A 25,045-nucleotide genomic window follows, 5' to 3' on the forward strand; every position below is an offset into this window, starting at 1 on the left:
GAGATTAGGCAAGCTTAATGCCCAGAGTTACCAAGTGTGTTCCCTGGTTAGAGTAGGCACTGAGGCGAGAATTATCGAGTCCGTTGACCCTGGTCCAAGACCCTGCCGCGTCGGGAATTGAACCCTGGTCCCGGGCCGTTCTCTGCTTACAGGTCTGCCGCCTCTAACCAGTGAGCCACACCTCTCCACCAGAGTATGCAGCAGCGCTGAGGCAAGAGAGAGCGGGGGGGACAAATAACCCAAGCGGCAGGCCGCAGATTCTCCCAGAGCAGGTCCATCCGTCAGAGCTGCGCGTGACGTCACGGGGTAGCTTCGGCCCCCCGGCGTTAGAGCCCACAGGCCGATTTCGAGGTCGCCTACATCTCTGGAAGGCAAGAGAGGAGCGCTCCAAACCACCATGTTTCTCCGAGGTCCAGCAGAAATGCCTCGGAGAAACGCACCGTCATTTTCGGACTGGGGGCGTGTTTTTCTTTCTCTCCTCTTCCCATTGGCTGGAATGTAACATTTCAGCCAATGGGAAGAGGAGAGGAAGAAACTAAAAAACACACCCCTCAATCTGAAAAATACGGGGCTTAAATGGAAGCACGCCCGTCTTCTCCAATGGCTGGCCTCCGTTTAGTAAGCCAGCCAATGGAGAAGAGGGGCAGGTTTAAGCCCCCTACTCTAAAACATATAATCTCGCCAGCGAGGCTGCGCAAGCGCAGCCTACGCAGGCCAAGACCTAAAAAGGACAGGGTAGCTATTTTGCTTTCCAAACACTTTAAAGGGTCCGTGGTGGGTCCGGTGTCAGAGATTAAGGGGCAGGGTCACATAGGGCCCTCCCACATCACAATAGCCTCCATCTATTCCCCAAATGAGCACCAAGAGAGTTATGGAAGCGGGGCTGGACCGTTCTGGCTCGAGATCAGGCGGGGCTGGAGTTATATCAAGGAGCGGTAGCGAATGGCTGGATGATTGTGGGATCAAAGACGGCTGGTGTTGCTTACACCCCGATGTACAAGATTATTCCTACTATTCGGCGGCCCATAAGACATATGCCCGTCTGGACCACTTCCACGTAACCCAGGCCGCATGGGCATGCATCAGCAATTCTACCATTGAGGCCCGATCCTTCTCAGACCATGCACACATTACACTGACACTGCGCCTACCGCCCACACATTCACCCCAACGCAATGGCGCCTGAGAGACTCCCTGCTACCGTCTCCGCAGATAGTGGACGACCTGCGACATACACTGACTATTTATCTAGCAATTAACGATGATGGCTCCACACCTCTGGCCTGTGTCTGGGAGGCTCTTAAACTGGTTGCGAGAGGGGTCTTCATCACCAAAACAGCTTATGATAACACAACTAGTCAGGCTAAACAACAGGATCTGGAAGCCAAAGTGAAAGAACTCTAGGCAATTCACAAACTAACTGGTGCCCCTCCGAATCTGGCGCCAGGTGGAGAAAGAACGGCTCCAGCTGAAGCGTTTAGACCTCGATAGGGCCTAATATGTGATGCTTCGGTTGAAGCATAAATATTAGGTGGGCTCAAACAGTGACAGTCGCATGTTAGCCCATTGTCTCTGCAGTCAATGAGCGGCCCAGGCTGTTAAAGCGGTGCGGAGAGAGCGTGGGCCTGAGGTCACGGACGATGCTGGGATAGCGGCGGTCTTTCGGACCTTTTACGAGAATCTATACTCCGCTGAGTCCCCTAACCTTGCTGACCCCAGTGGGTACCTATCTGGCGTGGCGGTCACCCCACTCCCGCCCCTCAAGGCCAAAGGGCTGGAGGCCCCATACAGATAAAAGAGGTGATCTCTGCTATCGCCGTCTGAAACCCCTGTAAGCGCTGGGCCCTGATGGCATCAGGGCTCTTTTTACATCTCGCGCCTAGTGTTGCAGTGCGGGATCTCTTGTACGGAGTTCTGAAAGCTGACCACACACTCGTGCGTGTGGGTTTGCTTTCGCCGGCTGCCATTGGCTTTAGCGTGGTGTTTTTCAAAAATAAGGCACGCAATTGGGCAAAGGACGGTGCATATCCCGCCTTTGCTCCGCTCAGTCTCATCGGTGTCTATTGCACACAGCAGCACGCGTTCGCCTCGCTGCCGTGCTCCCTCGCCCCCCCTCCTTTGTGGTGTGCACGCACCACTGGTTTCGATTCCCGCTCCTGCTCCTCTGTGGTGTGCGCACACCACTGGTTTCGATTCCGTGCTTAGTTTTCTCGCTGTTGCATGCATGCTTGTGTCATCTGCCTTCGGTTTTGTAATCTATCATACACATGGGATCCTTTCAAACAGTAAGAGGGGGCTAGATTTAAATATGTACACGCCAAAAAGATGTGTGGCATACATCAGTGTAGGGGAGACTTCTAGCCAATCAGGTTGTTCGGATGAGGCCCGTGAAGACTTGGGATACTTGCATGTGGCACCTTTGCTGAGCTCAGCTGTGCAGGGTCAGGGTGAGACCTGCCCGATCTCAACATCCATACATGCATCTGTCTTCTTTGAACTCTCTGTTTCTTGTATTGGCACTGTCTTTTGTTTTTATCTGAGCACTTTGGTTGTCACATAACGATCATTTACTTGTTTGATAACTCGTTCTCTTGCAAAGCGCTCCAATGTCCGTTGGCTAGGTTTGCTCTGTGCAAAAGACCATAAATAGATCAATAAATTATAGCCCAGATTTGACAGATGGTTGTTTTCCAGCTGACACACATAGAGTAAGCTCGTTTAAAGGAAGGGGGTTGGTATAACTCTCATGGTTGGCACCGCTTTGCCTACCCTGTACATCTAGAAGATGTAATTAGTCCAACGGCGGTATTTAAGGAACAACAGAAGATTTTACCTATCTATCAAAAGTAAACAAACAGAACAGATTTAACCATGGAAGATACCGCCAGTGTTGACCCTTCCCCGCTCTGGACATCGCGCACCCCCTGACGCCTCCTGACTTCCCTGCCGGCCGCCGCCAGAGCGCCCCACGCTGCTCGTTCCCTCACCCTCTGACGGGCAGGTCACGAGGGCGGGGACGGGCGTGCCCACCATCTCGGGCTGCTCTGTGGTTGGCGGGGCTGCTCCTCTGTCCCTCCACCCCCTGCCACGCCCCCTCTTAGTCCCCCTCCCATGTGTCCCTATATTACAACTTCCCCTCTTAGACGGCGCAGCGGGCGGGCGCAGTGGGCGCGACGAAGGCGCGCCGAAGTTGCGCCTAAGTTAAGCCCATCTGCGCCCGTCCGCGGCTGACCGGGGCTAGGGGCGCGTTACTCTGCCCCGCTCATCACTTATACCCCGGCTCACCTACGCCGCCTCCAGGGACCCTGGCCCATCGCAGCCTCCATTTGCTCTCACATTTCCTCTCTAGGTCTACTCCATGAGGTTCCCCCGCACATCCCCCTTCCTATGGCTGGCCCTCCTCTCTCACCCCCATGCACCACTCATCCTACAACCTCCAAGCCACTAACAGCTTTTTATCTTAACACTCGGTCCGCTGTTGCCCATGCGCACAAACTTTCGGTCCTGCTGGACCTTCATACCCCAGATCTCCTTTTTTTAACGGAGACCTGGTTCGGCGATGACTCCCTTCCCGCCCTACTGGCCACCTTACCAGCTACTTACTATGCCATTCGGGCAGATCGCCCTTCTGGCAGAGCCGGGGGTGGCGTGGCGGTCATCGCACGCACCGATCTCCCTTTTCAAACCCTGTCTTTGCCTGACATTGCAACCTCTGAATACCTGGTTATCCGCACTACCGCCATCTCTCCCCCTTTGACCTGCTTTCTTACCTACCGCCCCCCTCAATCCTCTTCACAGTTTCTTTCTGATTTCTTGGAAGTCCTGGCTACCATTACAGTCAATAATTCCTCTATTTTACTCCTTGGCGACTTCAACTACTGGCCTTTTGACCCAGCTGAATGTTCGTCTTCAAAGGAATTTTCCGAAACCCTTCAATCCCTTAATTTCACTTCCTCTGTTCACTCTCCCACCCACATCAAAGGTCATACGCTTGACCAGATCTGGTCCCTGAACTGTCCCGTGGAATCTCTTTCTATTTCGCCTTGCACATGGTCTGATCACCATTTGATTTCATTTTCTTTGCCTATTCACCCCCCAGCCAAGCCCCCTCGCCCCAAGAACATCTGGGTCCGAGCTTGGGGCCGAGCTAACCTGGATGAATTTTCTTCCGTTCTTACCACTTCCCTCCCTCCCCTGCAGGGCCTTTCCACCCTCTCCCAGGTCGAGGCTATAGATCAGTGGCTCTCCGCTGGTAGTGACTCTGCTGCCCCGCTCAAATGCATTACGTCCAAGCGCGACAAGGATGCCAATCGGTGGTTCAATGTAGAGCTTAAGGCCACCAAACTTACAGTACGCCGCGCGGAGCGGGCTTGGAGGAGAAGTTATTGCCCCACTTTACGACTGGAGTATACCAACATCCTTACCCAGTATAAAAAAGACATCTTGGAGGCCAAAACCATCTACTTCTCCTCTAAAATCCTTGCTGCAGCAAACCAGTCTAAGGAGATATTTATGATTGTTCAGAATCTGGCGCTTTCAGACAGAACAACCCTTAAGCCCGCCCCGTCCGAAGAACTCTGCCAATCCCTCAATAACTATTTTATTCACAAAATCATTACCATTAAAGCCAACATCCCGCCCCCTTCTCCCTCCTTTGTTGATCCCCAACGTCCCCTTCCCAAGGGAAAACTCACCATTTTTCCTCCTATATCCAAGGAAGCTTTTACTTCCCTAGTACCCTTGGTCAAATCTGGCTCTCCACTTGACCCCTGTCCTGCTCATATCCTTCGTCATATTTTTGTTACCTGCCCAGATCCCCCCCTTCATCTCCTCAACAGCTCCCTGGCCCAAGGGGTAGTACCCAACCCCTTGAAGTCAGCGGTTATTGTGCCAATTCTTAAAAAACCTGGGGCCGACCCCTCGGTCCCTGCCAATTTCCGCCCCATCTCCCTTCTGCCATTTTTGGCAAAGGTGCTCGAGCGCCATGTCACCTGCGCTCTGAGCTCCTTTGTGGAGACGCATGGAGCTCTTGCTCCCCGCCAGGCCGGCTTCCGCCCCGCACACTCTACGGAGTCCGTTGTTATCTCGGTCTTGGACAACATCAGGGAGGGTATGGATACCAACCAGCGCCAGGCCCTTGTGCTCCTCGACCTCTCAGCCGCCTTCCACACGGTGGATCATACCATCTTACTTTCCCGTGTCGAGGCGGCGGGGATCGGGGGCACTGCTCTGGTCTGGTTATCCTCCTTCCTGAGTGACCGCACCCAGGCCGTTCGCCTTGGTGACTTCACAGCGGACGTCCGGAAAGTTCTGTGCGGGGTTCCCCAGGGTTCCTCCCTTTCCCCCCTCCTGTTTAATCTTTATGTTGCCCGTCTTATTTTTTCTCTTCAACAAATGGAGGTCGCCGTGTTTAATTATGCGGATGACCTCCAGCTTGTTTTCAATCTGTCCTCTTCCCCTTCTTCTGTTCTTAACTTCCAAACTATTATGCTTTATATCCGGGACTGGATGAACCACAATCATTTGAAACTCAACCCCGATAAAACCGAGCTGGTGTTGACGGGTGGTTCATCCAGCCCCTGGTCCCCCCTTTTCTGGCCCCCTGCACTGGGCCCCTCTCCTGTACCCACTACCTCTGTTAAAACTCTTGGTATAAAACTTAATTCTCAACTCACCCTTCATTCCCAGGTTAGTTCCGTGGTATCTTCTTCTTTTCTTTCACTGCGCACTATTCGCAAGGTGTCCCGTTTTTTTACTTTTTCTGCTCTCAAACTTATCATCTTGGCCATGGTGGTGTCCCGCCTGGATTATGGCAACGCCCTATATGCAGGTATTCCTGCATATAGTCTACGGCGTTTGCAGCAGATACAAAACCAGGCGGCCCGCCTGGTCTTCAATCTTCCGAAATTTCACCATTCCTCCCCCCTCTTGAAATCTCTACACTGGCTCCGTGTGCGAGCTCGGGTTCAATTCAAGCTCGCCTCGATCACCTTCTTGGCTCGATTGGGCTTGGCACCCGCATTTATCTCTTCTGAGATTACCCCCTATGTCCCCACCAGGGAACTACGCTCTTCCTCTCAGTCCCTCCTCACCATCCCTCGTTATCGGAGAAAGAAGTGGGGAGGCTCGAAATTTGCCACCCTTGCCCCGATTTTATGGAATTCCCTCCCTCTTGAACTCCGCTCCCTCACGGTGTATTCACAATTTCGCAAACACCTCAAGGCTCACCTGTTCACTAAGGCCTTTGATTAAACTCTCATTAGCTTCCCTTGTTTCCTAGCCCCGGATCTTATCAGTTTAGCGCCAAGAAACCGCTGGTGTATGTGCGCTGTATAAGTAATTTTAAACTCAAACTTAAACTCAAACCCTTCTACAGCAGCAAGACCTCTGATGGACCTGGCTGGCAAGAGAATCAGTCTTACCTCTAGGACCAGCGACAGAAGGCACAGTACCACAAGCTGTAAACTGTCCATGTCTTCCCTCTCAGAGGACGTCTTAGAGACACACACGGCCCATCAGAGTGAAATAGCGGACATCCCTCCCTTGACAGACCACAGCACCCCCAGCTTGACGTCGTAGTCGCTTCTGGCCTCAACTAGTCTCGGTGCTCATGGGTCAGCAGCCTGGACTGAAACCCCCGAACAAGCGGTCTTCCCTTTGCAATCTCCCGTCTCTGGAATCGAGCGCTTCATATGGTTCTGGAGTATGTCTCGAGTGGCTAAGATCACCTGGCTGCTTCCCGGTGTCTTTCAGCGCTCGTTTGTTTCTGTTTGTGCTTTTTTTTTTTTACTTTTATGGTCATTTCACCGAATAAAGATACTTTGGCAACCAACGGGTTATCAACAGCAACACTCGATAATTACAGGGTTAGGATGTCACAGTCAGAGGCAGAAAGTGCTGTTTAAAGGAAAAGTGCATGCTGTGCAGAGGTGCCATTTCTGCCACTATTGTCCTTCACCTCAGAGAGCTACCCTGTGTTTTCATGTTTCCTCTTTGGCAGAAGTCTGTGAGGCACAGAAAGTGGCAACTTCACTTTTCTATTTTTGGGCAACTAAGTAATGTTGATGAATATTATGGGCAGCCATTGCTGTCGCATCATTGCAAGCATTAGAACATAAGCTGATGGGCTCAGTGGATGACGAATGTTTACTTTCGGATAAGAATGGCGTCTGGGAGATGGAGGTTGGACACTGAGCACAGGAAGAAATCTTGAACCCACTGCTATCCTTAGTGTGCTTTGTTTGAGGGCCTGCGTTGAGGGAATCCACATAATTTTGCAAGAAGGCAGATCCCCGGAAGTGGTTATCTGTGCAAATACATGTAGGGAGAGGCTTGTGTATTACCTTCTGTAAAGATCATATTCTCTCGTTCCTCTTTCAACAAGCATTTGCAATGCAATAGGTCTCGCATTTGCGAGAGTTTAAGCTATTCCATTGTTAAATGCCTTTTATTTATGTTTTAAAAATCAACACATAAATAAAAGGCATCGCCATTTCCAATGCCAATAGCTCAAACTCTTGTAAATGTGAGACCTATTGCATTGCAAATGCTTGTTTATAAGACCTATTGTACTGAACTGGCTCCACTGCTCACTCAATTGTTCATCTCCTTTGCAGACACGGGCACAAAAGGAACTAACAAACGACTATCTCAGTTATCCCCAAACCAGGGAAGGACCCGGTGTGCTGCAGCTCAAATCGTCCGATTTCTTTGCTGAGTACTGACGCGAAACTGTTCTCTAGCATTTAGGCCCATAGACTAAACCCTCTAATGCCTGGCCTGGTTGACCTAGACCAATCCGGTTTCATTCCGTATAGGCAGTGAGGGGACAATACCAAAATGATTTGTCACTTAATTGACAAGGTACACTGGATTAGAGAGGAGGCTTTACTACTGGCGGTCGATGCTGAGAAAGATTTTGACCACGTGCATTGGCTGTATCTATTTTCCCCTCTGGAGCGCTTCGGTTTGGGTATCAAATTTCGCAAATGGATGGCAAGCATCTACCTCTCTCCATCTGTTGCAGTTTGGGTATACTCTTGAGCAACTTTGCGGTGTAGAGGGGGAGCATACAGGGCTGCCCTCTCACCCCCTTGTTCCGCCCTGTTTATGGAGCCCTTCGCTCAGCAACTCCAGGACAATCCATAGGCGCAGGGTGTCCTGTTCGGACTGACCGCCATTTAACTAGCCTTTACGCCGACAATGTCATTTTCTCTGTAGCTCATCCCTTGATATCCATGCCGGTGATTGTGCCATACCTGAAGGTCTTTAGCCATGTCTCTGGATTTAAAATAAATTTGCAGAAGTCTCAAGTACTGAATCTTACTGCAACACAGAGGACAGTAGATGCCTTTCATGCCCAATTTCGACTGGATGATGGATGTTATAAAATATCTAGGGCTGGTTCTTCATAAAACTCTGGCCAAGACGGTGGAAGTGAACTATAATGCCCTGCTCTCTCGCATCCAAAAAGATCTAGCTCAATGGCGATGCCCTTCTGTCGTGGCTTGGGAGGCTGGCTGCCGTTAAAATTAATGTTCTACCTCGGGCCCTATATCTCTTCCAAACGCTTCCATTACAGCCCCCACCGAACTCACTCTTACACATATAAACTGAGATTTAGCGTTGTATTTAGGGACCAATCTCTCCCAGGCTGCAAAAGGCTTTGCTACAGTGCCCTAAGAAGGAGGCGGCCTGGCCTTGCCCAACATCACATGCTACTTTCAGGCCTCACTACTGCGCTACCTTTGTGGAATGGAACCGTCCCATGGCGGAGAAGTACTTTGTTTTCATGGACCAGACGGTGGCAGGCCACCATATCTGGAAAGAGGCCTGGTTACCTAAGTCTTTGCGTTCTTGGGGACTATACTCTTTGCCAGTCACACGCCCCACTATGCTAACTTGGGACATAGTGTCTTCGTGGGCTAACCTTACCACCTTCCCGTCTCCCATGTCTCCAATCTTTTTCAAACCCTGATTTCCAGCCTAGGATGGATAAAAGGGCAGGCATGCGGTGGCTAGGGAGTGGGTGCAAGCACTTGGGGCATCTGTTCGACCTAAAGGGTCATATTCCCTTCAAGCAGCTCAAGGAGGATTATGGCCTTGCAGGCTCGGACTTCTTCCTACATACAGAAATGTTGCACTGGGTAACTGGTCCCAAAATCCGATCCATGGCTGGTAGACCAATGCTGCAGTTTAAAAAGAGTCTCTTCTTATAAAAAGACGACCGCAAGCTCATTTCCAAAATATACTTGTTCTTCACTCAGGGCACCAAAAATTCATGAACCGCGGTACAGAGGATGTGGGAGGCGGAAATAGGTCGCACCCTGTCAGACAAAGAATGGGAGAATGTCTTCTACAGGACCCACCACACCACACATTCCATGGGCCACACCAAAACTGCATTTAAAATTGTATCTTATTGGTACCACACCCCGGCTCGCCTAATCAAGTGGAACTCTCAATGTGATGGCCTCTGCTGGCGTGGCTATGGTATCCCTGGTACCCTCCTTCATTTGCTGTGGCACTGCCCAAAGCTCACGAGATATTGGGAAAAGATCCTCGATGAAATCAATAAGGCCTTTGACACTACCATCCCGAGGCTCCATGCTTATAGTATCCTGGGATTGCCCAACGCGCTGACCTTCCTCTTGCACATCTCAAAAGGCAGGCAGTTTGCACTGGCACTGAATGCCGCACACCGGGTACCTTTGGTGGGGTGGAAGACAGACAGGATCCCAGAACATACACAATGGTTGCATCAGTTGTGGTATCTTTAGGGCATGGAGAGGCTTTCTATGGCCACTATAGGGGCCAAATCCGACTACACTAAAATCTGATCCCCCTTTATCTCAATTCTATCCACGGAATTCCGGGAATTGTCTGGTCCCATCTATCTCCGGATTCTGAAACTGATTCCTGAAGGGCACGAGAGTGGCTAACGCACTCGATCCCAGATGGGTTCTTTGGGTCCTCATGACCCTGACAACTAGCGCATCGGACTGTATCCATACACCAAAGTGCACTTTTTCCTGGTTTATTGCTCACCTGGTGAGGAGTGGGCATCGGGTTTTTCTGGATTGTGTTCCTGTTTGGTCTGTGTCCTTTATTCCTTCTCTTAAAAGGCAAACTCTATAGCCTTTAGTTGTCAAAGATAGGTCCATGGCTCATTGTCACACGCATTCTAGCAGCTCATCAGACTTTTCTTTTAATTACATTTTGTAGAGCTAGGACAGTTTTTTGTCTCTCCTTCACAAACACGGCAGGCCCTCAATGGGTTGTAGGCAGCATGCTGTGTCAACTAACTACATAAGACAACCTCTCACCCATAGGCTCGCCTTTCTTTTCTGAATGTGATGTAGCCGGCCCGTAGGATTGTAGGCCACAATGTAATGTATTTTCATGTTCTGTGTTCTGCTAATAAAAATTGATTTAATTCTAAAATCTATAACAACAAAGAGGGAGAGAGGCACTCTTGAACCCCCTAGTAATATATTAGGAAAACAACGAAAGAGTGACTATGCATGTATGCATAGTCACTCTTTCGTTAATTCTAAAATCATCAAACAAACCTGTAGAATAGATGCCGTGCTACAATGTACAGTTAGAACCTTTATAAAAAATAAAGGAGTACACTATCTAGAAACAGTAGCAAAACCCCTACCTTAAAATCCCAACCCCCTACACAGAAATCAGCAAACCTTAACAAAGGTACACAAAGCATTTGCATAAATCAGTCAACATAGCATATAAACAATAAATTGGAAAATATAAAAAAGACTGATACATAAAATAATACATTTTCTAACTGATTAAAAATCAATACATCACCAACCACAAAGCACAACATTCAAAATAACTAAACATGAAACCAAGTAAATGTAACAAATAGAAATGTAAAATAAGACATTGCAATTACAGCAAATATACATGCATAACAAAATATAGCATTTCCCCCACAAACAATCAACTAAATTAACATACAATTCTATAGCTGCAACTCTTTCATTTTGTCAAAATATAATCGAACAAACCCAAAAAATGGAAAGAAGAAATAGCTCCAAATTAAATTCAATTTAGCAATCCAAAATCATAAGGAACCATAAAAACCCCCAAAAATTAGAAAAATAAATAATGCTCCAGGAAACCCAAAGAATTAAAGGAAGTCCAAAATAAAAATATTGGTTTATTAGAAACCAAAATAATTTCCTTTAGAATTCAACGCCAAATCCGCACAACCGCAGAATAACTTTGGATCCGTAAACCTATAAAAAAGATACAGAACCCACCCATAAAAAACGACATATAAATACAACAAACATTCCATTACCACTATCATATGCAAAATATAACATAACATCGACTAACTTAACTCAAAACTACTACTAAACTTTAAGTAGGCCTAACACAGAACACTACTATAGAAAATAACACAAACTCTCAATAAAGAAATCCTAGAACTATGAATCCACAATATAACTATCATTAATAACTAGCTCCATGTACATCCACCACCCTCAAACCCTCATAAAGAGACGTAAAAAAGGTCTTACCTTATCCGATGATCTGCAGCAGATAACTGCAATGCATGACCAGGAAATTGGACCTAAAAATGACAGGAACGGACTACAAAAATACACTTAGCGATAATAAAAAAGGCTGCTAAATAAAGCTAACGAAAGACTATCTTCCTATTGAAAACAATGAAACTTTAAAGAAAAATAGTGAAAAAAAAGTTATTAAAATGTTTTTTAAAGTTATCAAAAATATCAAGAATGTAAATAAATGTGTAATGAAAATATAACAAGTTATGGAATGTATACAATAACTAATGCTATAAAACAAATATAAAAATATATTATTATTCATAATATATTTTAAAAAATTATATAAAATACATTATTAAACAAAATATACCTTCATCAAAGGTACATGTTTATAAAACAATTGTTCAATATTTGCAAAAAAAGTTACAAAAATTGAAAATATCAATGTTTAAAAACATATATAACACACTTTGTATTTCAAAAAATGTATAGAAAATGGTAAAAATATTTGTTTAAAAAATATAACCTTACAAATACCATAAAATATATACATTAAAATAAAATAAACTGCCTTGTACTTTTCTTTGTAAAATAATTGTTAATATTAATAATGCAAGTTAAAATTGCAATACTTTAATCCAAAATGCTATAGAACTCCCACTTCCATTCAAACCATTTTAGCCATTATGTTCCACACAGAAAACACCAAAATCACTACTCCCACTCCAATCTAAACCATTTTGAGGAAGGTGTGGGACACTAAAGGATGCACATTTATTATTCCCACTCAAATGAAAGCCATTTAGGGGTATGTGTTGAACACTAAAGGAGTGGCATTTACTATTCCCACTTCAATATAAGCCATTTTGAGGAAGGTGTTGGGCACTAAATGGGTGACATTTACAATTCCTACTCCAATCTAAACCATTTAGGGGAAGGTGTTAGAGACTAAAGGAGTGGCATTTACTATTTCCACTCATATCTAAGCCATTTTAGGAATGTTATGGACACTAAAATGTTTACATGTACTATTCACACTGCAATCTAAGCCATTTTTAATATTTCCACTCCAATCTAAGCCATTTTGGGGAAGGTCCTGCATACTAAAGGACTTACATTTACTATTCCCACTCCAATGTAAGCCATGTCGGGAAAGGTGTTGGACACTAAAGGAGTGACATTGGGCCAGATTCACAGAACTAACTTCAGACAAAATCCTAAACTTACTACCATTTTGGTATTCACAGAAGGCACTTACTCACTTACTCATTTTGGTATTCACAGAAGACACTTGCTCATATCCGTATTCACAGAAGTTAGGACTCCTAACTTTAGAACTCCTAAATGCCTTCTGTGAATACCGGAAGTCTTAAAGTTAGGGTTTTTATCAGTTTAGGAGTAGTAAATTTAGGACTCCTAACTTTAGGACTCCTAAATGCCTTCTGTGAATACCGTTAGTCTCAAAGTTAGGATTTTTCTCAGTTTAGGAGTTAGGACTCCTAACTTTAGGACCCCTAAATGCCTTCTGTGAATACCAAAAGTCTTAAAGTTAGGATTTTTCTCAGTTTACGAGTAGTAAAGTTAGGACTCCTAACTTTAGGACTCCTAAACTGAGATCAATCCTAACTTTAAGACTTTCGGTATTCACAGAAAGCATTTAGGAGTCCTAAAGTTAGGACTCCTAACTTCTGTGAATACTGAAATGAGTAAGTGCCTTCTGTGAATACCAATGTGAGTAAGTGCCTTCTGTGAATACCAAAATGGTAGTAAGTTTAGGATTTTATCTTAAGTTAGTTCTGTGAATCTGGCCCATTGACATTCACATAAAATATTTAAAGATTGTCCATAACGCATGGAAATAATTTAAAATAAAAACACCAAGAATAACTTAAGATAAAACATTATACAAACGTAATCATTTCTAAACAATATGAAGACAAAAGACCTAATTAAGAGTCTGTCGCAAATGTGCCGGCTCAATGCTGGCTCTACGGCGCCAAACCCACGCAAGGACCACCGACCATATCACAAGTAGAGCAGTCGGCGGTCCTTTGGCTTTTTCCACGGCGGTACCTAGAAAACAGGCACCACAATGGGAAGGGCAAAAAAGTTCCAGCAGGGCATGGCCGTGAATGCCATGCTGTGCTGGAACTTTGTGGGAATAAAGAATGGGAGGCACATGTTGTGCACCCCTGAATGTTTCCTCATGGCAGGGGGGGCCAGGGCCCCCTTTGTTCCTAAACTGTCAGCATTTTCATGGCGGAGCACTTACCATGAAATGCTGGTGAACAAAATCATAATATGCTGAGTGGGACTGCGTCAGACCTCGTTCAGCATATTGAGTTGTGGCGCCGCAGCATCAGCCAGGGAACAACCGTTCCTTTGGGCATCCAGTGGTCCACCGCCGATGCGACTTTAAGAGTCGTAATAAGGTGGAATGTGGACCACCTGCATGAGTCTGGAGGTTGCAAGATGTTTTAATTTGAAATAAATAACTATGGAAAAAAATATAATACACTATATTTTTAATAATTTTAATATACATTTATTCTTGTACATCTTATAAACAAAATCAATCAAGTAAACATACTAAAAAACTATAATAAATATATATGATAGAAAATGTAATTAAATATTTAAATCTAATGAATGATAAATTAATATCACAAAATATGATGTTATTGGCATAGTCCTAAATCCTATATTATTGTATAATATTTTAATTTATAAATGAAATTTAAAAAAATTCTAACTTTAAAACAAAAAGACAAAAAATGTATACATGGAAATTTACAAAATTTAGGAATAAATATTTAGCTTAAAAACATTTATTAAATATATATTAAAATTTGCTTACAAAATACATCTTTGTAAAACTTATTTATTTAAAACAAATCTAAAAAGTTGCTTAGAACTATAAAAACTTACATTTTGATCATTTTGAAATAAAATATTTGAAAAGTATTTTTTAAAATATTACATGCTAAATAAAAATTATTAAAACAAATAAAACTAATGTTTTATAAAAAAGAACTCACAAAATGTAAAGAAATATAGTTAAAAACAATACATTTAAATGAAAAAAACATATCATGTTATTATTCATACACCCAACTTTACAAACCAATTAATCTAAACATATTTTACAAATCTCCCCACCCTTTTCCCCTCTAAACCCAACACCCTGCTCTTATAACATGATAACATCTATACCATTTATTACATTATTCTCAATAACACAAATAAATATTTAAAATATGTACAAATAATGATGTTACCTTAAATATTCCTGTCCATGATATTTGTGACATCACAATATTCTAGGCATGATATTTTTGCATCACAATATTTTAATTTGATATTTTGTCCAAACAGCAGTACTACATGTAACCAGTGCCTGTATATTAAATTGTACTAGTGGCTAGAGCACTCATTGTGCCACCCATTAAAGTAGCACTGTAACCCATGCCTTGTGGGTGCAGCTATAAACTGCCACTTCGACCTGCTTTTGCCAAGCTTAAACCTACCTTTTAAATACTTATAAGTCACCCCTAAGTTAGGCCCTTTATGCCTTTTAGGGCAGGGTGCACTGTATTTAAACAGTAGAACATGTGTACTTAAGTTTTACATGTCCTGGCAATGATAGATCTCAGATTGTCACTGTGACAAGGATGTCTCTCCAATAGAAAAGCACTGGGTTAATCTATAACTTTGTATAGAGCATTTATTATGTTTGGCGTTAGCTAGAAAAATGATTCAAAGACTCTCTGTAATAGGAATTTAAAATCCATCCTACCGTAGAATTTAAATGACTGTTTTGGAAATTCCACTTTTAGAAAGTTCATGCACACAAAAGGTGATGGGAGGATACTTACAATAAGTCTAACCCCTGGCTGTTGCTCAGGTAGCATTCCAAACCATTGTATTTTTGTCTGACACGCTACCTCAGATTAGACCCATTTTCATGCAGATCAGTCTTTACCCTGCTCCAGTATGAACATTCTTAGGCCCTCTCTTAACCGGAACACAAACAACTCAAGACCGGTTTTGCCTTGATTAGGACAGTTCGTCGGGTGTAGCTTGATTCCAGTGCCACAGTGAAAAGGGACCCACATCAGGGCATACCCTGGCCACTTAGAGTGGTACATCAAATACACAAAAGGTGATGGGAGGATGCTTGCGATAAGTCTAACAACTGGCAATCACATGAGTTAGCTTTCTAACCCATTGTTCTTTTGCTCAGCATGCTTCATCAGATTAGACCCACCTTTATGCAAAGCAGTCTTGACCCTGCTCCAATAGGAAGAAGCTAGCCAGAACTGCCAAACCAGGCCATCTCTAAACCAAAACACTAGCAAATCAAGACCAATTTCACCCTGCTATACCTGGTTCACAGATCCTGTTCTAGATTGCTTGTGTTCCGATTCAGGGAATACCTGGCCTGGCAGTTCGGGATGGAATGTTTCCATTGGAGCAGCATCTAGACTGATTTGCAAATAGCTGGGTCCAAACTGAGGTGGCATGGTGGGCACAAACTGATGGACTGGGATGCGGCCCAAGCGATTTCAGTGACTGATATGAATTCAAACATTCCATTCATCACCTAGTTGTTACTTTCAGAAAGTTGGGATGTTCTTGTCTAAGTAAAATGTGCCTTTATGCCAGGGTCACCTGATAGTTAATGGCTTTTCTGCAGTATGATGTGATCCTCCCGTACATTGGACAATGGTCCTGGCTGTGAATATTAGATCTGCCTCATCTGCCTCATGTGCAGTGTGCTTTGCTGCATGTGGCACCATTTAGTCGTGTGTGCTCAAAATATTTTTCCACAAGGCATTCACATATGGGAGTATATATTGTGGCAGAGGTTTGTTTTCACCATTGCCCTGGAGTTAGTTATTATGAGATAAACACCATTTTTATGTTAGAATCATTCCTCAGGTGTTCTCGTAAGACTTGGGAGAATCACGTTATCTGGCAGCCATCTTGGCTGGGGTGGGTATGAATACCATGACCAAGTCATGAGAGCCACAATTGGCATTGTTTGCCTTGCACGGGCTGGAGGTCCAGCTTGTGCTCCCCTTCACATCTGTGACAGCGAAGGGTAAATGCTTGAAGAAATTTACCTTAGGAGAGATTCACTCTCATCACCATCTTTGATCCCGTTGGCCACACCTGGAGACAAAATTCTCAACGACTCCTTGATCTCGTTGGCCATGCCCAGAGAAAGAGCTCTTGAGTATTGCCTGAAACAAAAGCAAGAAGCAAGTGTTAGAAGAACTTGACTGCCCTTTACAAAGATTATAAGGTTAGTGCATGATCTGAGAAATTGACAGTAATCAAAGCAAATAAACTTGGGTAAACAGAGACTACCATTGCGTTATCTAAAGAACTTTTGAAACTTTGATTTTTCTAAAGCCATAAGACAGAATATTTCTCTAAGACTCCTAAGAATAACTTGTCCATAAAACTCTAGCAACCAACTCCAAGACCGCAAATAATTTACTGTAATATAAACTGGAAAAAAAATTCATCAAAGAGGCTACTCATGCTTTTTCAAGAGAGTGTTTAAGGTGTTTTTCTCTGCAAGTAAAGCAAGTACATGATTGAAATGATTGTACAATGTTGTCAATAACTATTAGACTTAATGCTTGTTTATTGTACTCTGGTAGACACATAACCTGAGAATCACACTTAGGGCCTTATTGCGAGTTTTGCGGTCCATGAACCACAATACCCGTGGTCCAACCACCACGAGATTTACGGTCCAACTGCCGTATTACGAGATGGGTGGATTGCTATTGAAAAGACTGTGGCTGAACTGCAGACACCACCAGCACACCGAAGACTGATGGTTTTGTGGTAGGGTAAAAACAGCTACCGTAGGACGGTACAGAGGAGTTTCGGCACCATCCATATGATAAGTAGGCTTTCCAAAGAGCCGACCGGGGTTTGGGAATGCCGGATTCTAGTCAGTGGAAACAAAGGCTTTGGGGTGCCTACTCAGCCCACTCGTGTTCTACCAGTCAGAGTTCAACGTGAATCCCTTTCTCTAGGTCCCCCCTTCAGAGCAGCATCTTCAGCCGCAGAATACAACCCTGTTTGTGGAGAAATACAGGTAAGTCCATTTTGTACCATATACCCATTGTCTGGACTGGCAACATATGGGCCAGACTCTGGCAATGGGTAGGTGGTATTTTTCCACATGTATCATGCATATGTGTACATTTGAAAAATGTGTAGACAAAATATACACACAAGAATTGATAGATATGGTAAACCATTGACCAACGACGGAAGACCGCTGCAGCAACACCGCAAGCCCCATGGTCAGTTTCTATTATGGTGGTCAGATGACTGCCAGAGCTGCGGGCTTCTAGCCACAGCGGTGTTCAGGCATTCGGACTGCCAAATGCATTATAACGCCCTAAGCGTCTCTTGAAAAAGTGATAGCATTAACGTTAGATCAACAGAAGAGACCCAGCAAGGTTTAGGAGACAAAAGTCACTGAGACAGTCAACTCTCTTGTTCATATCTGCAACCCCCTTTCTGCTTGGCAACAGCTGACAGCGCATGCTACTAATAGACTCCCGGGGGTACACACAGGGTAACACTAGACTCGTAAGACATTGGTCCTACCTACTGCTAAATATGTGTTTGTGTTCTCCTGCACTACTGCATGTTGCAGGGTGCAGGAGTTTTATGTTTTAAACTGTGTATTCAGAATTTTAAAACCATTTGATATTTTTAAATGCTCCTCACCTGATCTGGCCGAGGTCTTCTGCTGTGACCTGCTGCCATTAGGCATGCTTTTCCTCCTCATTGCACACACCCAGGTGCCATTTTTAAATGGTCAGGTCTAGTCTTGCAACCGGCTGAACCTTCCCTCTACTTATTGGGAGCCACAGCGCAGACGAACGCAGCAGGCGCACCGCTGCCGAAGGTGCACCGAAGGCAAGCCGGTCTGCGCCCGTCCGCACTTAGGTCGTGCTGAGCACCAGCCCCCCTGTCGGTTTTGCTCCCCAGCGCTGCGATGGCTTGAGGTACAGTAGGGAAGGACTACTCATTCTTAATTCTGAAGCCCGGTTCTATACAGGCCCTGCGCTGTCCCCTGAAGATGCACCAATATGCCAAACCTGCCCGGTCTGCTCTCTCAGACGCAATTGCTATAAGATAAACTCACTTAGCCATTCTGTGGCCAGTACTCAGAAGTGCATGGCAGAAATGATAAAATGCACTTTGTTGAATGCTCATTCACTCGTAGAACATGCAATGGTAAAGTCTGATTTTCTAGACAGTGCTAATATCGATATCGCTTTTGTAACTGAGACATGGGCAGACACCGCTTCGGGCCAGACCTGGTCATTGTCACCCCACCTGGCTACTCGTTATTCAGGCTAGATCGCATTGGGAATAGAGGTGGCAGCCTAGCAATTGTCTTTAAAGACAAATTCAAGGTTAGGTTTGAACCCCTAACCTATCCTGGCTGTGAAGCCATGGCTTTCAAAATTGGTCTTTCAAATCACTACTCCATTAATGGTGCTTTGATTTACAGACCCCCAGCCCTAGAAATCTCTTTTTAAATATGGATTAGTCGCCATGGGACATTAAGGCCAACTCCTCTGACTTTACAATCCTGGGTGATTTTAACTTTCATCTGGAGAATAAGGAGGACCCAGATACTCAGGATCTTATAGCCTCTCTATCTCTTTTAGGTTTGTCGCAATTAGTTTGCGATCCAACGCATTCTGGTGGCCACACCCTCAATGCATTTTTTTCAGATTGTCATTTAATTCAGGCTTCTACCTCTTTACTGCTAATATGGTCAGACCATAAGGCAGTGATGTTCCAACTGAATTTAGTGGGCCATAGATCGGAGCAGCATATGATTCTACCTACTTCTAGCTATCAACATTGCCACTTAATTTTGGAAGGCCAGCTCACGAGGGCCCTAACTCTATCCAATAAACCAGTACCTCCTGATCTTGATCTAGCAACTGATGATTATCATCAATGGATTAGTGATTCCATTAGCAGTATAGCTCCAGCCAAATGCGGAAATAATAACCAAACTGTACCATCTGAACCCTGGTTCAATGAAGAGCTTAGACTGGCCAAAGAATCATGTAGAAGGCTAGAGAGAAAGTGGAAGTCGAATTATAGTACAGAGGACAAAGATCTTCATAAGCCAAAATTGTTACTATACAAAATACGTCTGACCAAAGCCAAATCCAACTTTTTTATAAATAAAATTAATTCAGCATTGAACACTCCCAAAGAGTTATTCTCCACAGTGGTCAAACTAAGCACTCCCTCACCAGCCAGAAATTCTAATGCCAATGCCTCTTTCTGTAAAAAACTTTCTACATTCTTTACAATCAAGGCAGAGGTTATCTTTAACCCTTTAACGTCTAGCCTTAGCTCGAGGGGAACTGCACGACTAATAACCCTCACCCAGAGGCTTCCAATGGGTCCAAATTAGGGACTGTCATCAGTGAAGCTAACAATTTGGAGACCGATTTATTAAAAAAAAAAACATTTTAGTGCCATCTCAATCTAGGAGTACCACCCTTTCGGCTTTCTTCCCCCTTACTATTGGTCAAGCAACAGATCTGTTTAATCAAATCATATAAGGGTCGCCTTTTGACCCTTGCACCCCTAGAGTTTTACAACTAGCCTCTGCCATAGTACCTGGACACCTATTAGTGATTTTCAATCAAATGCTCCATCTTGGCTACTTCCCCAAAAGTTGGAAAATAGCATCAATTCTTCCGCTTTTAAAAACAAAAAATTTGGATGCTGATAACCCTAACAATTATAGGACTATTTCTCGACAAGTTGATAGAGAAACCCATAAACACCAGGTTTCCTTATTCATCCAGGAACATAAATTAATGGATTCCTCCCAGTTTGGCTTTAGAAGCCAACACAACATGGAGACAGCCCTGATTACAGCTGCTGAATATGTCAGAACAACTTTAGACAAAGGAGGGAACGCTGCCCTAATTTTGTTTGAATTTCTGTCTGAGATAGGAGTTAGGGGTACCGCTCTTAAGCTCCTCAGAACCTTTCTCACAGACAGAACACAGTTCGTGGAATGTAACGGTCACAGATCTACATCTTTTACTCCACCCTGTGGGGTACCACCAGGGTCGACATTGAGTCCCACTCTCTCTGATTAAAATCCTGGGCTTCTCAGTTGTCCCTTATGCCGACGACATCCAAATTGTAGTGTCAGTCACAGAAAATCCTTACAGCATTGCACAATGTTATCACAACTGCATGTCACAGATCGGTAGTCGGATGTCCAATAATTGTCTGAAATTGAACTCAGATAAAACTGAGGTGCTACATTTTGGCAATCACGCATCTTTTTGGTTCGCTAACAGGTGGCCTCAATAAATGGGTGTGCTCCCAATTCCTGTTCCCAAGGTGAAAATTCTGGGATTCCAATTTGATGAAAAACTTTCCTTTGTGGGACATGCCAATACCATCACTTTGTTGTGTTTCTTTATGTTTATATCACTTAGGAAAGTTCTCCCATTCATCCCTCTGGACCTACGCAAAGCAGTGATCACTGCACTGGTCTTTTCTAGGATAGACTACTGCAATGGGCTTTTTTGATTGCCCACAAGAAAGCCCTGGACAAGCTCCAAATGGTTCAAAATGGGTCTGCCAGATTGCTTCTAGAAATACCAAAACATCAATCGGTTTCCAAGTTTCTCCCCTTACTTCATTGGCTCCCGATTTGAAAGCAGGTTATGTTCAAGTCTCTTTGCATAGCCTTTAAGGCTCTTCATCCTGATGGTACAGAATCCATTAAACAGCTCTTTCAACAATACATCCCTTCTAGGACTTTAAGATCCTCCTCCCAGGACAATTTAGTTGTACATAAATTCAAAAGAGCTACCTGGGGAGGCAAGAGCTTTGCAGTGGCCACTGCCAAACTCACAAATTCAATGCCTCTGAAACTAAAAACCACAAAAAATCTGTTATTTTTCGCAAGGCTATTAAAACTTGGTTGTTTAACAACTAGCTCGTACTGCTATCTACTCTTCTGTTCTTCGCTGTTGTCTGGTCCTAGCTTTACCTTGGTCCACCCTCTAGAAGTCAGCGCCTAGACACCTACGGGCAGTAGTGTGCTTTAGAAATCCTAATTTAATTTCATTTCATTTCAAGGTACTCACTGAGAGTTCTTCCTGAGGGGGCTCGGAGGACTAATGTCACCCCTACAGATGGCCTGGACGTTAGGTGAGTGGCAACAGCTATCAGTGGAGATTTGGGGGTCTTCCTGACAGGATGGCTGGGGAGAAGATGGACCCTAGCCTGACTGCACTTCAAAGGGTAGTTTTGGGGCTGTACCCAGCCATTCTTTACTTGCAAAGAAGCCTACCCCATCACCGAATGGCAGATGCAGTGCACACATGAGCCTGCCTGCCCTTTGCTTCACTTGCTAGACTGGGGCCAAACCCAGGGTAAAGGGAAGAACAGACTAAAACCAGGTTGAGAGTTAGACAACTAGGTGCCCCCTCCCACAGGCTTGCACCGGCCATACAACTGCTTTGAGAAATGAAGCTGTTGTTTGAGCGGAGGGTGAAGCCCTACTTAAGCAAAAGCCTCTAGTCTTGTCAGGGCTAGCCACAGAAAGTCACTAAATTAACATGTGCTTAACCATCTGGTAGGTTGGAACAAAAGCAGTTAGACTTAACTTAAAGGCAATGTGAAAGTATTTATGCAGCACTTAAACAGTAATAAAGTGAAAACTCAACCCAAAACAAATCCCACACCAATATACAAAAACACAAGTAAAATTGAATACATTATTTGACACAAAAATAACAAAAATCCAATCAGTACAACCTGAGTTATGCAAGTTTGTAAATTTATGGTAAGTATAGTGTCCAAAGGCACAACGCGACACTTGCGATTATCTGGTTGTGCGAGACCAGGTAAAAGTCACAAGTTCTGGCTAACCCAGATGGAATGTGGGCTGGACACAGGATCAGGTTAGTTCTTCTAAAAGTATTACCATCTAAAGTCCAACGCAAAGGGCTCCGTTCACAGCGGACAAAGCTGAGAGGAGCAGGGATACAGTTGTGGATCGTCGTCGCTGTAACCTGAAGAGCAGACGATTGTTGCTGTAGCGCGAAGATCCTGTTATGCATCGCAGACAGTCATTGCTGGAGGTTCGCCCTGGCGGTCACCACAGGTTGTTGATGTTGTAGCTCAAAGTGCAGACCTTGCAGTGCAGGTCATCTCTGGCGGGCACCCTAGCGTGAAGAGTCAAGCTCACCAGAGCTTCAGATTGGTGGTCAATGCGAGTGGCAAGTTCATGTCGCGACTGGGCCCATTCACAGCAGTAAAGAGCCCAGAACTTCACGGTTTCTCCTTTTCTTCAAAGAGCAGTTCAACTGATGTCAGAGCAATGTCCAGGACCCGGAAGACACATCTTTGGGGCACAAAATCTCACTCCAGCAGAGGCCAGCAGGGCTCAGATAGGTCCTGGTGCAGTCCAGCAGGGTCAGTTGCAGCAGGTCAGTTGGACAGTTGCAGGGACGCCTCTGGAGCTTGTTATGTCCCTTTAGCTCAGAACTGGAGTTTAGTCAGCTGGAGGTCAATTGCTTCAGCTCTGGGTTGAATCCATCATTGTTCTTTAGCTCACTTCACCAGCCCATTTCAGACCCAGCCTAATGCAAATCAGTTTTGACACTGTGCCTCATGGGTAAAGTCCAGCGAGAACTGCCAAGCCAGGTCTTCCATGGACTAAAAACAAGCATCCTGGAACCAGTTTCGGGGTAACACCCCTCATCAGCCAGACTAGCTTGAATCCAATGGCAAAGTGAGCAGGAGACCCACGTCTAGGCATACCCTGCCAACTTAGGGCGAACAAAGCAAACATAAAGAGGTAATGGACCGAGCACTGAAACTTTTTAGACACTCGCCCCCAGTCACAGATCTAGGTTGAATCCATCATCGTTCTTTAGCTCACTTCTCCACCCCAGTTCAGACTCAGCCAAATGCAAATCAGTCTTCACCCTGTGCCTCATGGGAACAGTCCAGACCAAACTGTCAAGCCAGGTCTTCCCTGGACCAGACACAAGCATCCTGGGACCAGTTTCAGGGTAACACCCCTCATCAGCCAGGCTAGCTTGAATCCAGTGGCAAAATGAGCAAGGGACCCACGTCTGGGCATTTCCTGCCAAATTAGGGCTAGCAAAGCAAACACAAAGAGATGATTGGCGGAGCACTGAAACTTTTCAGACACTCACCCTCAATCACACATCTGGGTTGAATCCATCATCGTTTTTTTTAGCTCACTTCGCTACCCAGTTCAGACCCAGCCATATGCAATTTTGTCTTGACCCTGTGCCTCATGAGAACAATCCAGACCGAACTGCCAAGACAGGTCTTCCCTGGACTGGAAACAAGCATTCTGGGACCAGTTTCGGGGTAACACCCCATATCAGCCAGGCTAGCTTGAATCCAATGGCAAAGTGAGCAAGGGACCCACGTCTGGGCATACCTTGCCAACTTAAGGCGAACAAAGCAAACATAAAGATATGATGGACGGAGCACTGAAACTTCCATCATCGTTATTTGGCTCACTTCGCCACCCTAGTTCAGACCCAGCCATATGCAAATCAGTCTTGACCCTGTGCCTCAGGGGAACAGTCCAGACCGAACTGCCAAGCCAGGTTTTCCCTCGACTGGAAACTAGAATCCTGGGACAATTTTTGGGGTAACACCCCTCATCAGGCAGGCTAGCTTGAATCCAGTGGCAAAGTGAGCAAGGGCCCAACGTCTGGACATACCCTGCCATTGGGGTGGCGAAGTGAGCTAAAGAACGGGGATGGATTCAACTCAGATCTGTGACTGGGGGTGAGTGTCTAAAAAGTTTTAGAACTCCTTCCATCATCTCTTTGTGTTTCCTTTGTTTGCCCTATGTTAGGAGGGTATGCCCAGACGTGGATCCCTTCCTCTCTTTGCCACTGTATTCAAGCTACCGTGACTGATGAGGCGTGTTTCCCCGAAACCGGTAACAGGATGCTTGTTTCCGGTCCCCCTCAAAAGCAGTCATACCAGAAGTATGAAAATAAATACAGAATGAGTGATGGGCAGAACCTGCCCTGGACTTGGGGATGAAATTGATAGGCAATTTTGCCCAGGTATCTACAATTATGTTAGTAAACATAAAAGGGGGGGAGCAGCCGTGGTGCCTCTATACCAATGCCTGAGTGAATGCACTCCTGCACAACAGGAGCGGGAGTTACCTAAAATTATCACAGAGACCTATACTTCGCTGGGAAGAGATCATTTGGGAGCTAGACCTGTGAAACCACAATTAATGGGTGTTAGACCTGTCAGCCCTAGGGTGGTCTTTCCCTGTGTTTTTTTTGCCCTTGCCTCATTTTTCCCACCTTCTTTTTGTTGGCCCTTAGGTTTTCGGGCACCTTTTCATGGCTAATCTATGTTAAGGTGCAGGTGCTCTCTACTTCAAA

General features: G+C 44.9%; 1 protein-coding gene across 8 annotated transcripts in view; it reads right to left on the minus strand.

Annotated features, from left to right (window-relative positions):
* Positions 1-25,045, minus strand: part of LOC144770438 (uncharacterized) — a 776,993-nt gene that overhangs the window by 718,822 nt on the left and 33,126 nt on the right. For 7 of the 8 annotated variants that reach the window (XM_078654952.1, XM_078654949.1, XM_078654950.1 and 4 more), the window contains exon 2: positions 16,673-16,792. In XM_078654952.1, coding sequence (XP_078511078.1) covers positions 16,673-16,792 — 120 coding nt within the window. Of the gene's footprint in view, positions 1-16,672; positions 16,793-25,045 lie in introns of those variants that run through there. The other variant, XM_078654955.1, reaches the window with a different exon arrangement.

This window comes from Lissotriton helveticus, chromosome 7, assembly GCF_964261635.1.
Source record: "Lissotriton helveticus chromosome 7, aLisHel1.1, whole genome shotgun sequence".
In the NCBI taxonomy this organism is placed as follows: Eukaryota; Metazoa; Chordata; class Amphibia; order Caudata; family Salamandridae; genus Lissotriton; species Lissotriton helveticus.